The sequence below is a fragment of the Eumetopias jubatus genome, unplaced genomic scaffold, assembly GCF_037043125.1.
Source record: "Eumetopias jubatus isolate StellerSeaLion01/CBP00866 unplaced genomic scaffold, mEumJub1_p1.0 scaffold_1, whole genome shotgun sequence".
NCBI classification, from domain to species: domain Eukaryota; kingdom Metazoa; phylum Chordata; class Mammalia; order Carnivora; family Otariidae; genus Eumetopias; species Eumetopias jubatus.
The window spans coordinates 30,929,866-30,946,202 of NW_028274807.1; the positions used below are offsets into that span (position 1 = coordinate 30,929,866).

General features: G+C 33.8%; 1 protein-coding gene across 1 annotated transcript in view; it reads left to right on the top strand.

The window, feature by feature from the left end:
- The window catches only part of ROBO2 (roundabout guidance receptor 2), a 577,868-nt gene that overhangs the window by 460,553 nt on the left and 100,978 nt on the right, over nt 1–16,337 (top strand). Inside the window, exon 8 of the mRNA XM_088022784.1 lies at nt 14,211–14,335. Coding sequence (XP_087878910.1) covers nt 14,211–14,335 — 125 coding nt within the window. The remainder of the gene's footprint in view (nt 1–14,210; nt 14,336–16,337) is intronic.

Below are 16,337 nucleotides of genomic sequence, written 5' to 3' on the forward strand. Positions count from 1 at the left end.
TTTAATTCAGGAGCTATAGATATGCCAACTTTTTTTGTAAGGTCAGAAAGTACAAATCAAGTAAATCATAAATTAAGTAGTCAAATAATAGAAAGCTACATTAATAGTAATATTTGTTAGTTGACTAAAACACAAGTTTTTCAACTTTGAAGCGTTTAGCAAAGTACATTAATATTAATATTTGTTAGTGGTTTGAAGTGCAAGATTTTCAACTTTGAAGCTCTTAGCAATAGCATAAAGGGTATTCCACAAAGTAGAAATCACAGAAAGGGGAGAAAGTCCAGCTTTGAAGTCCAATATAAATTAGGTGAAGAAATAGCTACCAAATATCTAAAATTTAGAGAAAATTCAAGGGATTGTTCCTGTGTAAAGATTTTGAAAGAAAATTAGAAATCTATGCAAATTCTAGAATATTTATAGATTCAGAAATTAATAGCTACATTCCATACAGGATTAAAACAAACAAACAAACAAGTTGGTAGTCCATGTGGAAAGCCCATTTAGAATTCCTTATAAACTCCCAAACTGGGAGTTTTGTCTCAATGGATCATTCTTATGACCTGTGTTTGAATTAAAGAATTGGCGACTCTATGCAATTTGCAGTTGGAATAAACACCTTCTGCTCTACTTTTGAGACTGTAGGAAAAACTCTTGACTTAGAGGATCCTCAGTGGCGGAAATATCAGTGAAAGCAGACAATCACGTACTTGCCAATGGAGAAAAGTATTTTCCGGATTTCACTTGCTCATTGGCAAAGTCAACATTTCAAAAAGAGTCCTTCGATTCAACTTCCATAATTTGGCTACCACAAAATTACCATGAAATTGAGATGAATGCCACTTTGATTATTAAAAGTCTGCCAGCCCTTCTTGTGGCTTTGACTTTTTACTATTCTGAAGGCATTCTTTGTATGGGAAGCAAAAATACACCCTAGGACAGAGTTAACTAAGAATGCTGAAATGTTCATTTATTTGGAAAACTCTTCTGATAAGTTCTGATAAGGGAACTGACAGAAGAAAATCGTCTAAATAGGAATAAATATCTTGCTTCCTATACCCATCTGTCTTATTTTCTCTTGGAAGCCTTTCCCAAGCTTAAAAATAAAAAAGAACATCTATTTTGGAGACAGGCAGCACATTTTTTCCTAGCAGCAACTCAAAACATGATGAGTAATTTGGAAGAGAACTGACAAATCTACCAGCTGCCTTGCTAGTGAACTGAGCCCTGCTCCGTTTCCTATCATGTATACCATATGCTAGATGCTGACTGCCTCCAATATGGAAGCTAAAAGCTGTGGGCATCAGGTGAAACTTGTCTAAAATATCAAAAACAAACTGACAATACACAACTTTATGGAATCTTCTAAGTATTTCCTTATTTAGTGACTCAAAAGCATGTTTCCTTTTGATGGAAGAATATAAATGGCCACGCAAGAGTTTGTAGGTACTGAGAAATATATATGTTTGAGACAAAATTCCCATTTTTTAATTATTGTTTTAAAGAAGTAGCCACTGTTCTAAACAAAAATCTATAGGGACTTTGTTTATTTTTTCAAATCTTTTCACAGCTTAAACACAAAAATTAAACATATCCTCATTTTAGAAAGTTCCATTTTGAGCTGAAGTGTAGTTTTGTTTTAACATGCTCTAAAACACATTATTGAGACCACTAAGATGTCCAATAAAAAGTTAGTATTTGAAAATTCATTCAAGGCAAATTATAAAGCAGACTTACTTACAGAATAACACAACTGATCTTTCTGACACCACCACCCTCCATCCCACCTTGAAATCTGGAAAATTTTATGTGCTGTATATAATTTAACTTAATATTGGAAATATTCCAGGCTTTTTTTTAAATCAGAAAACATGTAGGTATTATATATGAACCCTTTCATGTCAAGATCCACTTTTCTGCAAAAGGCGTCCTGAGTGTGTCTTGGAAGGAAACCTATACTTTTATTCCCTGCAGACTTTCTTCCTTGGACAAGCTGTTACCCCATGACCTGAGGCAATCATCTCTGTCCTACAAGCACTTAATGTTTCCTGCACCTGGCGCTAATTAGCTACCTTATTCAGAGTCCCATTTAATTTTTATTAAGCATCATGTTTTTCATTGCTCCGTATGTTTTGATTAAATAGTAGGTTAAAAAAATGCATTCTGTTTTGTCTTGCACATTCCAACAGAGTTTCCGTAATGTGAAACGTTTAAAATATCTCAAGCTAATGCTAATTCTTAAAGTGAAAAACAAGTGCTAGCTACTTATGCTTGGCTGGTTTTAGTCACCGAATTGATTCTTCTGCAAGGGCCTATGTGTTTGACAATGTCTGTTCATTGCCTCTAAAGTAGAGGATAGGTATAAAATTATTGAGTCATTTTTTTTTTCTCATACCTTGGTGGAAATGTTGGGTTGTTTTAGAATTGGAATTGTACTGTAGTGAAGTCTGAGGTTTATGGAATATTTTTATCTTTGGCTGAGATTCCCTCTTACCATTTGAAGACCAATGTAGTCTCTTCTAGAACCTTGCTGGATTATATCTTGGTCCCGATCACCCTGTATCTAATATCCCCAGGACACAAGCCCTTGAATCTGTGGATTCATGCTTTAATTTACTCTATTTCAAGAGTGTTTTCTTCTCTTTTATCTTTGACTATTTTTTTTCTGTCTCACTTTTTCTGTCTCGCATGAGTAATGTTGGCTTTCCTTTGTCTTAATTCCATATTTATTAACTTCTGTATAATAATTTTGAAGTCATCATTTTTATTTCATATTGTCTGATTTCATAATGCTTATATTATCTCCCTGACTTTTTCAATTGCAATTATCATTTTTTTGGTATCTAAAATATATTTTTCAAAATATATTTTATTTATTTAATTTTGTTTTCTCTTTTCATCATTTCCTTGCTAACCTTAAGTATAATAGTCTTCACCTCCAGTTGCCTTTGAGCTCTTTAATCCCATTTTGAGGGTTTTATTTTTTTTTTTAAGTTTGATTCTTTTTAAAAAAGAGAGACCCTGTGGTATGTAATTTCATTTAGACTATGGACAACTGTTTAGTTCTAAGTATTGCTGTGTTTCCTTGGGTAATTATTTGAAGATAAAAGATTCTTTTTCTTTTGTTAACTAATTGATTATGTTCTTTCTATCAATAATTAAACAATTAGTTAATGTGCAGCTTGTTTTATTTTATTTTACATAGATCCTGTTTTTAGACCCCACCTGATTATTAATCATTTAGTTAACTGCTGAAGATTAGGGTTTGCATGTTTGGAGAAGAGAAAATGGGAAGTACCAGGGTCATTCAGCAGCCTCTACATGGACATTATCTTGAGTAATTTATCAAAAAAGATTTTATTTCTTCTCGGTATGCTAGTGACTCTGATGGTAAACAGCAGATCTACTTAAGTTAGAAACTGTCTGCAGTCCATATGAAATTCCCACTTCATCTTTCTTCATAATCCCTGCTTCATGATAAAAATGGCTTTTAGATGTATTAGTTTTCTACTGCTGCCTAACAAATTACTACAAATTGAGCAACTTCATTAGCACCCTGTTATGAGGCCACAGTTCTATAGGTAAGAAGCCCCAACAGACTCATCGGAGTCCTTTTTCCTAGCATTTCACAGGCCAAAATCAAGGTTTTGATCAGGCTGAGCTCTTCTCTGGAAACTCTCCAGAAGACTCTACTTCAAAATTCATTCAGTTTTGTTGGCAGAATTAAGTTCTTTGTGGCTATAGGATTAAAGTCCCATGTCCTTGTTGGCTACCAGCAATAGGTCCCAGTTCACTTGCCAACCTTTGTACATGGCCGTCACAACCTTCAAATTCAGCAATGGTCTGTTGAATCTTTCATGTGCTTTGCTTTATATCTCTCTGACTTCCCATTCTGCTCTCAGCTAGAGAAACTTTCCTGATGGAAATGTCTCATCTAATTAGGTTAGGTCCATCTGATTATTCTATCTTAAGCTCAACTGATTAGTAACCTTAATTACATTGGCAAAATTCCTTTGTCATGAGACATAACATAATCATGGGAGTGTCTCCAGGAACTGAAAGTTATGGAGGCCACCCTGCAATTTTGCCATTCACGTTAGGCTTGGCTTTTCCTTTCCTTCAGTACCTTCTCCTCAACTTCTGCATTTTAACTGGTTTTCTACAGTCATATCTCATATTTCCTAAGACTCCTTCTTAACTCTAATTTTTTTTTTTCTTCTTCTCATCAAAGGACCATGGGATGGGTTCTCACATTGTTGACAGGTAGTTTTTGTGAAATTGGCATTGATAGAGGATTGTGAATAGAGGCTAGTTGGTATTTACCATGCTTTCTCCCATTTTTTCCAGACTTGACTATGTTTGGCAGGACTACTTCACCATTTGTGGTTTTGGGCTATCGTAGTTTATCTATAATATTAATTTACCTTGTAGTAAATAGAGGAAAGTGGAACAATAAGCCTTTACTCCATTTTCTTAACCTAAGTATCAAAAATCTTAAATAGTCATTAATTTTAGTGTTTATTAAATTAAGAATAAAATAAACACTAAATATGTTAACTTAGTAGTTGAAATTAAAGTACTATAAATATCAAACACCAAAATAATATAAAAACTCTGGACTGAAACAGTGTTAGGAGATTAGTATTGAGAGATTTCACTGGCCATTGCCAGAAAGAAATAGTAAACATATTTTAATACCTTATAAGATAGTCAAAATTTTCATTTACATGTTATAGTAATTTGTGATTTGATAGAAAGAGATATCATGATATATATATATATATCTATATATGTGTGTGTGTGTGTGTATATTTCTGTGTACTATAAAATAGATATGATGTGCATTACACCTAAAAATTATATGCATGACATTTGAATTATGACATTACTTATTTAAACATATTAAATATCACTCAAGGGAGTAGCTCATAATTAGATTCATTAAAAATATGTAAGCTACCAAGTTAAATTAAATTTTGAGTTAAAATATATCTGAATGCCTTTTAAAATCTCTTATGGCAAGCATTGCTTTCTAGATTTATTAGGAATATTATTTTCATCTGTTCTACAAAACTATTAACTCTTTGTTAGTAAATACATTGTTATATTTATCTTTTTGCTGCCTCTAGGTCTAGCATAACACATGTGGTAGGGGCAAGCTAAATGTTGGTGCAGTTAATTGATACACACATATGCATACATAGGTAATACTTGCCTAGAAAATGTTTATGCAAGCAGCTTTAAATAGTGCTATAAAAAGATTAAGCAACATTAATGGTAGCAGGCCAATCACATAGTCCCCATTCTGCTAGTAGGAGATAAAATACAACAAAAAGAAGGCACTAATGAGTTAGGATGGTGCCTTACTAAGCGTGTAATTAATGTTATTAAGAAACATTGCAGTTGCATATTAAAATTCCGTTAACTAAGCAGCCCTTCAGCATCAGTACATTTGTTTCTTGGTTGCAAGTTTTTTTTTTTTCTTTTTTTTCTGATTGGCATCTTCATGCAATCTTTTTCTAAAAAAAAATGAGATAATGGGATGTGATCAGCCTTCGTGGGTTAGCTGGAGTGCTGACATGACAGTTCTGGCAAGTTGACAGGTTAAGTGAGTGAAAATGAATGTCTTGTCTCACCATTTACTTGAAGAATCCCCTCCACAACCCCATACTTACAGCCCCTTCTATCTGCAATGCGGAAATGTCTAGTTTTCCCAGGTTAGGATCTAGATAGAATTTTTTTCACTACTCATTAAACTATTCTCTTTCTGTTGATGAAAAATGAGATCATTTAAAAATATAATGTAAATATTGCTTTATTTAATAATTCATTACCTTTTAAGCTATTAGTTTGTTTTTTATTTGTTTTTTGTTTTTGAGAATGAACAGTCCCTTAGAGAAAAAAAATTTATTTTGTTCTCAGTATTTTAGTCAGTCAGGAAAGCCAGTTGAAAAGTAAAACTCATATTGATAATGGACAGAGTAATATAGGAAAATGTGCTTGACAATTCAGAATTTGTTTAAAATTTGTCAGATTTTTCTAGGCATTCTCAATTTATAACTTTTGTAGAATTCAGAATGTCTATGAAATTTGCATGTTGAATCTCAGGATGATTTCCTATATTTAACAGGATTTCCTATACTTACCTATAATCAAAATGAAATCTATTTTAGCAAACTGGAATATAATAAAGTTTAAAATTATCTTAAACATATCCAACTTAGTTACTTTAGGAATTAACTACTATGTTTATTGCAATGTAGAACATTTTTTTTCTTTTTGCAATGTAGAACTATTTAATACCATTAGAGGATTGAAATGGACTTGCTAAAGCCAATAAATATTATTTACATGGAAAAAATTCTGGTTCCACCAACATAATTCTTCAGTTTAATAAAGAGAAGTAGTTCTAAAATAGCTACATAATTGCAACATGTCTTTATTCATACGAGATTGAATGCAATTTGTATATGTGAGATGTTTCATGGGTAGAGTAGAAAGCAAAGTCTAAATAGATGAAGAATATAAGAATTGTGATTTTTTGTAGCCATTCTATTGCCTTTGAACATTTACATTTCTCTTCATATTTATGGAAGCAGTATTTCATTTAGTATTTTTATTTTTTCATACTGACATTAAGGAAGCAAATGTAGGGATAAATTTATATGTATTTATATTTATAAAGAGATACTAGATTAATGAAGAAGCATATCTATAGATAATTACTAGATTATTGTTGAAAGGAAAGCTATAGGTTTTGGAATTTTACCATGGAATTTTTAATATTAGCTAGAAGTAAGGTACTGGCTGAGAAAGAAGGCATAGCACTCAAATGGAAGAGTTATTGCCATGAACTCAATAAGAGATTAACTGGAAAGGTAGGTAATTTAGCAATTTAATTACTTGTATTCCTTGAAAATAATGACAAATGAATAAAATGTGATTAAACAGACTTTATAAAAGTGATTATTTTAAATCGTTTATCCCTAAATTGTTTTCCTTTATAAATGCACTGCTTCCTCTGAGATGAATTATGTGTTAATAAGCTTCAAATCAAATATTTTATGACATTATACATTTCCAATATTATTAACAGAAATTCTTTTGAAGTCAAATGAAGTGCTAAATAGTAAAAATTAAATAGAATTAAGTAAATTGAAGAAACAATCATTTATCAATTAGAAGTTAGTCTGTTCTGATGATAAACTAAGTAAACATTCATCTCTTAATCCCACTCTATATTGCATTTTAATGAAATGGCTTCTCACTGTGTTTATTGTTGGTGGGGGTAAGCCTATTAACTAAATCTTTTCAGGAAAATATAGAATTGGTTGTTACACAATTCCTCTATTTTTCTATATTGTTGTTGTCACTCTGGAATGGTGGCTACTCATTTGTAGTCTTTGTGTCATAAATTTCCAATATGGTACAGGGGCAATCTCTACAGAGGGACGTATCAGAATCAGTTGGGAGATTATTTTCAAACAACGTATTTTCTTTGGCATTCCTCCACCCAGATTACTACAATAGTGAGTCACTGTCTCTGGTGGGAATGTGTCATATCCTTCCAATATGATAAAATGGAAAAAACATTGAGTATTTTCTTTAGATCAAGAACTTTTTGTTTTTAATATCCTATTTCAAGACATTCATTTAGCATTCACTAAATGGGACTTTTTCAGGCCAAATAAAGATTCCATTTCAATGCAAAATGGTAGCCCCCCATTCCAGTAAGAGATTACAACTGAACTGAGGAAGCAAGACACCCAGGCAGGGGGAAGAATAGAGACAAAAGGCAATGCAAGCAAGAACAGGTATCTTAAAGTGGAAAGAACACAAAAAAAGGAGAACATAGAGTGTGCTCAGGTTAATCATTGTGAACAAGTTGGATCAAAGAATAATAGATAATGAGATGGGTCAACCTAGGGAACAAGCCAATACATGTGCAAGTGGTTAAAAGTAGACTGTTCTGCTGAAATACCAGAGCTGGTCTGGGGACAAGTGAGTGTCAGGATGGTAAAATCTCAGGCCAGTGTAGTGGAATGCTACACTGAGGGGAACAATTTGCAAGCATTGCAAGGGCAAGCTATAAGAAAAGCACTGTAGGGGGTGCCTGGGTGGCTCAGTTGGTTAAGCGACTGCCTTCGGCTCAGGTCATGATCCTGGAGTCCCGGGATCGAGTCCCACATCGGGCTCCCTGCTTGGCGGGGAGTCTGCTTCTCCCTCTGACCCTCTTCCCTCTCGTGCTTTCTATCTCTCATTCTCTCTCTCTCTGAAATAAATAAATAAAATTAAAAAAAAATTAAAAAAAAAAAGAAAAGCACTGTAGGTTTTTGAATAAAGAATGACTTGAAATAAGTATACTTGAGAAAGGTTGTACTTTTCAGTAGCACAGAAAGAGCAAGATCATAGGTTTTATGCTACTTTAATAATAAAAGCAATTATTCAGGAAAAACATAATGTTATGATTTTAACATCCTTGTACCATATCGGAAATCATAGCGTATGATTCTTATCCTTCTGTGTGGTACTAGAGATGGCAAATTTTAGTCAGATCATGGTTTGAAGTAAACTGAATTAATCTAAAATCTCAATGTTTAAGAGGTCCAACTATGGCATTAGATGGACCATAAGTCAAACCTGTCCTCCGATCTAGTGCTTTTAATCTTTAAAAACCTATGTGCCCTTTATAAGATTTAGTTTGATGATCTTCATATCATAATGGTAGTAGTTCGTACATAGAGTTCTGTGAGTATTAAGTGAGATAATGCCTGGAATGGTTTAACACACTGCCTGGCATTGAATGAACACACAATTAATGTTAATTATTATCCTTGTATTAAGCAATTTGTGACTCAGCAAATCTTTAACACAAGCATATGATAAATGAGTGTGCTCTTCAAATAGGCTTATAGAATATATTAGAATGTAACAAGCAAAAATGTTAAATAGCAAAAAAAAATATTTTCTACTTGCTTAAGATACAGTTCAAAATGTTTATTACAGAATAAGAAGCTTACTTACTCAGGCAACAATTATACCCAAAGAAAGCTCAGCAGACTGTGCCTGTAACCATCCTGTCACATATTAATATATGCAACTGCTGCATGACTATCTCCATGTTCACGTCTGCCATAGAAAGTCATATTTTGCTGTAAAAACAACTCGAACATGATGGGATTAACCTTTAGGTCTCCTCAGCCCCTCATCTCCAAGCCCACCTCACGCATGGCCTGTGCCTCCTACTCATGTTCAGCCATCTGATTTCCATAACACCCACTCACTTCCACCAGCAGGCATTAGCATAACAGAGCTGTAGCCTGACTTTGATGGAAGCCAGCTTGGGCTGAATGCAGTATCAAAGCATAATTTAGCAGAAATCAAATCTAATTTAGTGTGCATTGTATTTAAATTCTCAAAAATGCCGTTTCAAGTGAACAATACCAGACCTCTAATTCCACTGACCTTTTAATATTTGGGTCTACTTTCTGGAAATCACACAACCCACTCTTCTTATAAAGCTATTGTTTTTCAGTTGGAAGTATCCATCGAACACTGAATGGTACCACTGTTTTCTTCATCTCATTTCCTGTGATAGCTGCAACAATAAGGTATAATCAGTTAACAGATTAAGCAACTATGTTATTATGCCACAACTACAAAAGATTTGTCTACCGCTTTTGGATTTTAGAGAAGATATAAATATGTATTTTATAGTCTTCTTTCTTAGAAAATATGTAAGAGAATTGCCATTTCTATCACTAGCATATTCTTCTGGAGCTCATAACTCAACCTCTTTAATGCACATTGGGTTTAAACATGTGTTTGGAATTGTCATCTTGAGGACCCAATCATGGTTTTTCTTTATGTTTAATGAGAGCCATCATAGAAAATCCATTTTATATAGAGCACAATTTGTGCTACCTTGCTGTATTGATAAAATGCCACCTCTCTGCCTACTCCCTCCCATCGGTGCCATCAGCCAAATACTGTCTTTTCAAACCATTTTCACTGCCACCTGGCAGAAATACTGAAAATGTGAAATGTTAGCAAAAGAATTATTGATGCAGTTTTTCATTTTAAAACCTCAAAAATAAATTCCTTCAGCTGATAGGCCTTCACAGAAGATTGCAATATAGATCTTGAGCAGAGAGAGTCTACAGAAGTAAAAGTGATTGATGCAATTTGTTTTGGTGGTCCAACGTTAAGTGACAATAGGAAAGGATGTACATTTTGAGACACTTAAATACTCTTAAATTTTTTTGCTTAGCTTTAATATCTGTATTTTGTTTGTTTAATTTTAAAAATAATAAGGGGAATCCCATTCCAGTGAGAGCAGTGTGGCTTAGGTTCTGATGACAAGAAACTATTTGGTATGTTAGAAATAGGGTGTATTTATAATAACTTGGAATAAAAATAGAATATAAGTAAAAGTCATATGAAAGAATTCTTCATAGTATGAATAACACAAATGCTGGTAGTTATTTTGTTAGGGGTTTTTAAAGAAATTCAATATTGGTTAAAAACTCAAAAATTATGATTTCCTGGTCTTCATAGATCATATCAGTATTAGTAAATGTTACATTATAATATTACAGAATTTCTTTGTCCTTTAAGAGTTCTGATGAAATGTTCTCTTAAGGTGCTACTATGACTAACAATTCTCAACTGGATTTTCTGCCCTAACTTGGTAAGATTTTCTCACCTCACATCTGTCCTTTCTTTAGAAAAAGCATTCTTTCTAAAACATAAATCTTACTACATCTTTCTTGCATAAACGTCTTCGAACAGATCTCCATAGCTTTCAGGGAAAAATTTAAGTTCTTTTAGCATAAATTATCTGGCCCTATTTATATCACTTCTGCATCTCTGATTTTATTCTTAAGACCATTTACACTCCCCTAACACATCCAGCTCCTCAAGTCTCTGCCTTATGTCTGCTTCTCTCTTTCCAAGTGACCTTACTCCTCTTCATCCAGTGAACTCTTACTTGTGCTTTAAAACACAACTCAACCATGGCCCTGTCTGGCATCTGGCCTCTTTTTTCTTCATCACCCAGTCTATTTGCTGCTCTTCCAAACTTTCTCACCCAGTGCCCTCTACTTCTTGTATTATTATACAAATCAAACTATGCTCCATTTGTGTTTATTTACTTATTTACTTGGAAGTATCTGCCAATTTTTTATTTGGCTTTCCATCCCCTGTACCCAACAGAATGTCTCATAATTTGTAGTCAATCAGTGCATTTTGAATGAATAAATGAATGAATCATATCTTTTCAGAAAAGTGGAGAGATAGTTGTGGTCATTTGCCAGTCCTTTTTTTGGGGGGGCGGCTATGTTTCTGCAGCTGGTTAAAATTGTAGGATCTAGATTCCAAAAGCATTTTGCAAAATCACTTATCTACTACAAAGTTCTTAAAAGCTTAAAATATTAAATACAAGGAGATATGTGATTGTAATTAAAGTATAGATGTTAATTTTACTGAAGTAGATGGGTAGACAGATACAGGGTGAGCATAATATACTTAAGACTATAAAATATATTTTCATTCTTTTCATTTGATGTTTTATTTGGTGACTTCAATCATGTGTATTCTCAACTATTACATTTTAAAAATGAATTATATAAAGAAGGACTTCATAGCACAAATTGGGCTCTAAGATTTTACTAACCAGTTATATGAGCCAATTTAAATTCTTTCTAGTCCAAAGCAGTACAAATGAACAAATAAGCTGAATGTGTGACTTTTATCAGACTGTTAAGTGATTTTTTTTTAATTTTTGATAATGAGGTATAAGCTAAGTTACTCTGACTTAGTATCCATATTGGCACTAAACTTGTCTTTCATAGGATTACTAAAAAATGGGAACTATATTTGATCTTTAAATTTTGCTTAATACATATTATTTTTCTTGGATATTGGAGATAATAGAGACCGATCTTAAGTCTTTTTTGGTATAAATAATCCAATGGTTTCATATCTTCCCTGAAAAATGGACATTGCAGTGTTTTAAGAGTCGTCCCTGAAGTAATTTTGTAACATTGATTTAATCTATCATTCCTATTAGAAAACATGGAACAAAAATCAGTGTATCTGCTGATTCAGTGAAATTGTGTAGAAATAACAAGAAGATTGTAAGAAGCAAGTAATCTCCTGAAAATGCAAGGCAACATAAACCACATTCTGCTCAAATAGATCCATAAATCTGGGTTCTCCATACTGTTAGACTGGGTCTACTGTTATCTATAGTTATAGAAGAAAATTTCACTTGGTAGATTTATTCCCACTGTCCCTGGGGTATGTGTTGAATGGGTTGAGTTAGGAGGCAGTATAATAGAACCCCAAAAACTAAGTCACTACAAATCTCAGTGAATTAAAAAAAAAAATCTGCTGCTCTTTCTACACTAGCATTCTTGTAAGAATGAGTCCTTGGTTGTATGTTTGAGGCTACCCTACATTTACTTTGTTTTTGGACCTGCTCTTTTGTATTCCTGAAGGGCTGAAAGAATTCTGGGTAAAGATTTCAACTGAATGTCATTTATTGTTCTAATCCTTTAGAGTTCAAATTTTGGGATGGTTGCCATGGACAGCAGGTTTTAAAAATTAGAGTTGATTTAAAAAAATTTTTCATCCTCCATTTTCTAGCATAAGCAACGATTTAAAGTGTAAACAGATGATGAGAAAAGTCATGGAATAAACATGCTGTTTTCTTGTCAACGGAAGTGGGTTTTGGTATGAAGAAGATGTCCTTGTGAAAACTTCCACTTATACTGTCTATTGTCTTTCACTTGGCTCCCAATTTAAACTTGAACTTTCTTAGGATTTTTACCCCCCCATCCCTTTAGTTTCTTTTCTATTGGAGTTACCCATGCCTAGATCTCATTATTTTTGCCTACATCATTCCCCTCATCTTCCAACCAGAGTTCCTACTTTATTGACTGATCTGCCTCCCTCACAGTCCATACTATATTCATTAAAGGGTTAAGGCATCTAACGATTTTGCTTTGCATCTGTCACTTCTTAGATTAAAAAGACCCTGAACAAAATCCCCACTTTGGCTTCTCAGGACTTTCTTAAGCTACATCCAAATCTAAATCCAAATTCAGCCAATGATGTTTACACAACTGAGACCCTTCATTTCTGCCAGAATACACACTGTACGCTGGATGTGTTCTTGCTTCCTGCACTTTGCTCAGTAAGCTCCTTGCTTGGAATGTGTTCATTTCTCCACTTATCTAAATGCTGCCCTTTCCTCAAAGTCCCCATAATGTGTATTTTCTGCATAAAGCCTTTCACAGCTGCCATAACACAAAGGGATCCTTTTCTCTTCAAGTCCTATCACATTTTTTATATGTACTAGGATTTAAATGCCCCTATGCTGTGCTCTGAAAGCATGTTTATCATTGAACTTAGCATAGTCTTAGATAATTGTTTTACCTTGCTTTTGCTGTTGTCATCATCACGTTTTGTGTTTCCCATTAGGTTGTGAGTTCCTTGAAGCCTGCAGGATAGATATATTTTTTTATCTCTGTATCCTTGTGTCCAGTAGGGGAACATAGCAATTGTCTGACTAATGCTTATTTATCTAAATGAAATGAATTAAGTAGAATCAACCATTTTCAAACATGTCATTATATCGTTAGTTATCTTTGTATGTAATTCCCAGTTCTTTAATTCTTTGATGTCTTCAACACTTTAACCCGTCAATTCTAGAATATAAGCACTTTGAGGATAAGGATCATATTCTAAGGCTTCTGGTATCCCTGCGTGTAGAACAATATCTTATAAATATTACAGGAATGGTCAATATCTGTGAATAGACTAATTTCAGAAGAAGGAGATACTTGTGTAATGAAGTGATTCTTTTTTACCTTTATTCAAATAGCAAAACCAAATTGGGAAACCATATTTTTCTTTAAAAAAACATTAAAATATCATGAAAAATCTATTTTCCTATGCAAATATATGGGCTATAGGATTATTATGTACAACATTTAGGAAGTGTCTACTAATAAGTTTTCTTTTCCTTACATTTGATAGAGTGCTTTTCTCCTTTCCCCATTGTGTGTTGAAAAATTCTTTAAAAATAGAAAAAAATTAAAAACTGTGGCTTCTGTCTGGCTCTGAGCAATCCACCAGATTTTCCCTTTGCTATCTTTTTCTTTGTCAATGGTTGATATTTATACACTTTCTTTCCTTTTAAATTATAGCTCCTCCACAGTTTGTGGTTAGGCCAAGAGATCAGATTGTTGCTCAAGGTCGAACAGTGACATTTCCCTGTGAAACTAAAGGAAACCCACAGCCAGCTGTTTTTTGGCAAAAAGAAGGCAGCCAGGTGAGTGTGAACTTTGACTGCTTTTCTGAAATCTCTGAACTCTGTCTCTGGTGCTCCTCAAAGTTTGTCTCGCCTTTCCTGTTATCGGTGTTGAATTTATTTTATTTCTAAAAAAGAGAACAATTAATTCTAAAATAAGTGAGAGTTGGATGTTCTATATAATGTTCTTTATTTTCCAGTATTAATGTCCAAAATTCTGTATTTTACATAGAATAGATACAACTCAGTGTAACTAAATTATCTTAAAGAGCATAATCAAAACCTCTGTAGCTATTTAAAATCTCTGAACAGAAAAATAATTTTACTTCCTTGCAGCAAGCTACATTGGGATTATCAAATGAATTTGTACAGATAAAGTGTTTAGAATATCTTAGGCATATGTAAACAAGTCAAACAATATCTCCATTATCAATCTACCTAGAAACCAATTGCAATCCCTGTACATAGAGAGATATTATAAATGCCTTTTCTTTATCATTAACTTAAGGATACTTCCATTTAAGAGTGGGAGAAGTATTTACTTCCATCATCCCTTCTGGATTCGTTCATAGTGGGGTTAGATAGCACATTATCACACATTATATATCAGAAGGAAATAACACATTATATACCAGAAAGAATTAGCATTTGCCTGGTCTTTGCTGTGCCCTTATTTGTCCACTCATGGCCCTCTCTGGGTAGCATGGCCTTTCAGACTCTGTTCAAAGTCAATTGGATATGCTATTTTTTTTTCCACTTAGTGTCAAAACTTGAACAAGCACTTAGCCTCTAGGTTCTCAGGCAATGAATGGAATTTCCAGCTTAAACCAAAAACTGTTCTTTGCCTAAGAACTTATCAGTGCATTCCTGAAGGACCTAGAGATATTTTTGTTGTAGACTTCCCAGAACCATCTTTAAGGAGGCATACAGTTCTCAGGAAAAGACCTCAGCACCCTCTGTTGTTAGTCCAAATTCTGGAAGAATTTCATGATTAAGAGTCCCAGGAAATCTAGAAACTTTACCAGAGATGGGAAATTTTTTAGGCTATATTAAAAGAATCTGTTGATCAGAATTTATGTATGATTGTCTGGGTAGAGAGGCATCAAGAAGTTTCCCTTAGTCCTCATCTTCATAATTCTGCTCAGGCCAGGGCTGCCAGGACCTGAGGTCTCCCACTACCCAGACACTGATGTAATGCCCAGCACCAAGGAGAGGCTCAATACCATTCTGGTCACCCCTGCCCAAGACCCACACAGTGCCTGAGAAAGCTGGGATGGGTGAACGCTGGAGAGCCCTGGTAGCTCGACAAGATTTTTTCTCTTACCTGTAGCTCTTTCCCTCCACCCACCCTGGTGGCTTTGGGATCCATCAAAGTTACTCCCTCAAGCCACTGATAGTAAATGTAATGTTATGCTTATATTACTTATTTATCAATTTTATAAATATAATGATATAAAGCAGTTTGATTGTTGCAAATTTACACTTTAAATCCATGTATTGAGTCAAATTCCATCATCCCATATCTCATTGTTATATAAATACTGCTGTATCATGTGTAAATCACATGCCCTCAAATAACTCTAGGTTGACATAAGATATTGCATAACATGTGTATTGGTCCTGTGGCCCAATAAGCATGGTATTTTAAATATGCTACATTCTGCTTTAATGGCTTTTAAAGATAATCAAATAGCTTAAAATATTTTTTCTTTTTTCTTTTTTTTTTAACAAAGTGGCAGGTAATTCCAGAGATATTAATCTCTGAAAAAAATTCCAGTTTGGTAACTTGATTTGATTATAATCTTAGGTCTGATTTTCTTTCCTTCATCTATCTCCCTTGCATCAGAGCAAAAGATGGAGAGAGAGAGAGAGAGAGAGAGAGAGAGAGAGACTGTGAATGAGAACAAAAGAGAATTGCCTGAGCAAATTGTAAAGTTTCAAATTATGAATTGGAATATTAGGAAAAATAAATTGGTCTTACTGTCTCCAGTATCCAGTTTTTACAGTGATCTATGACTCTCCA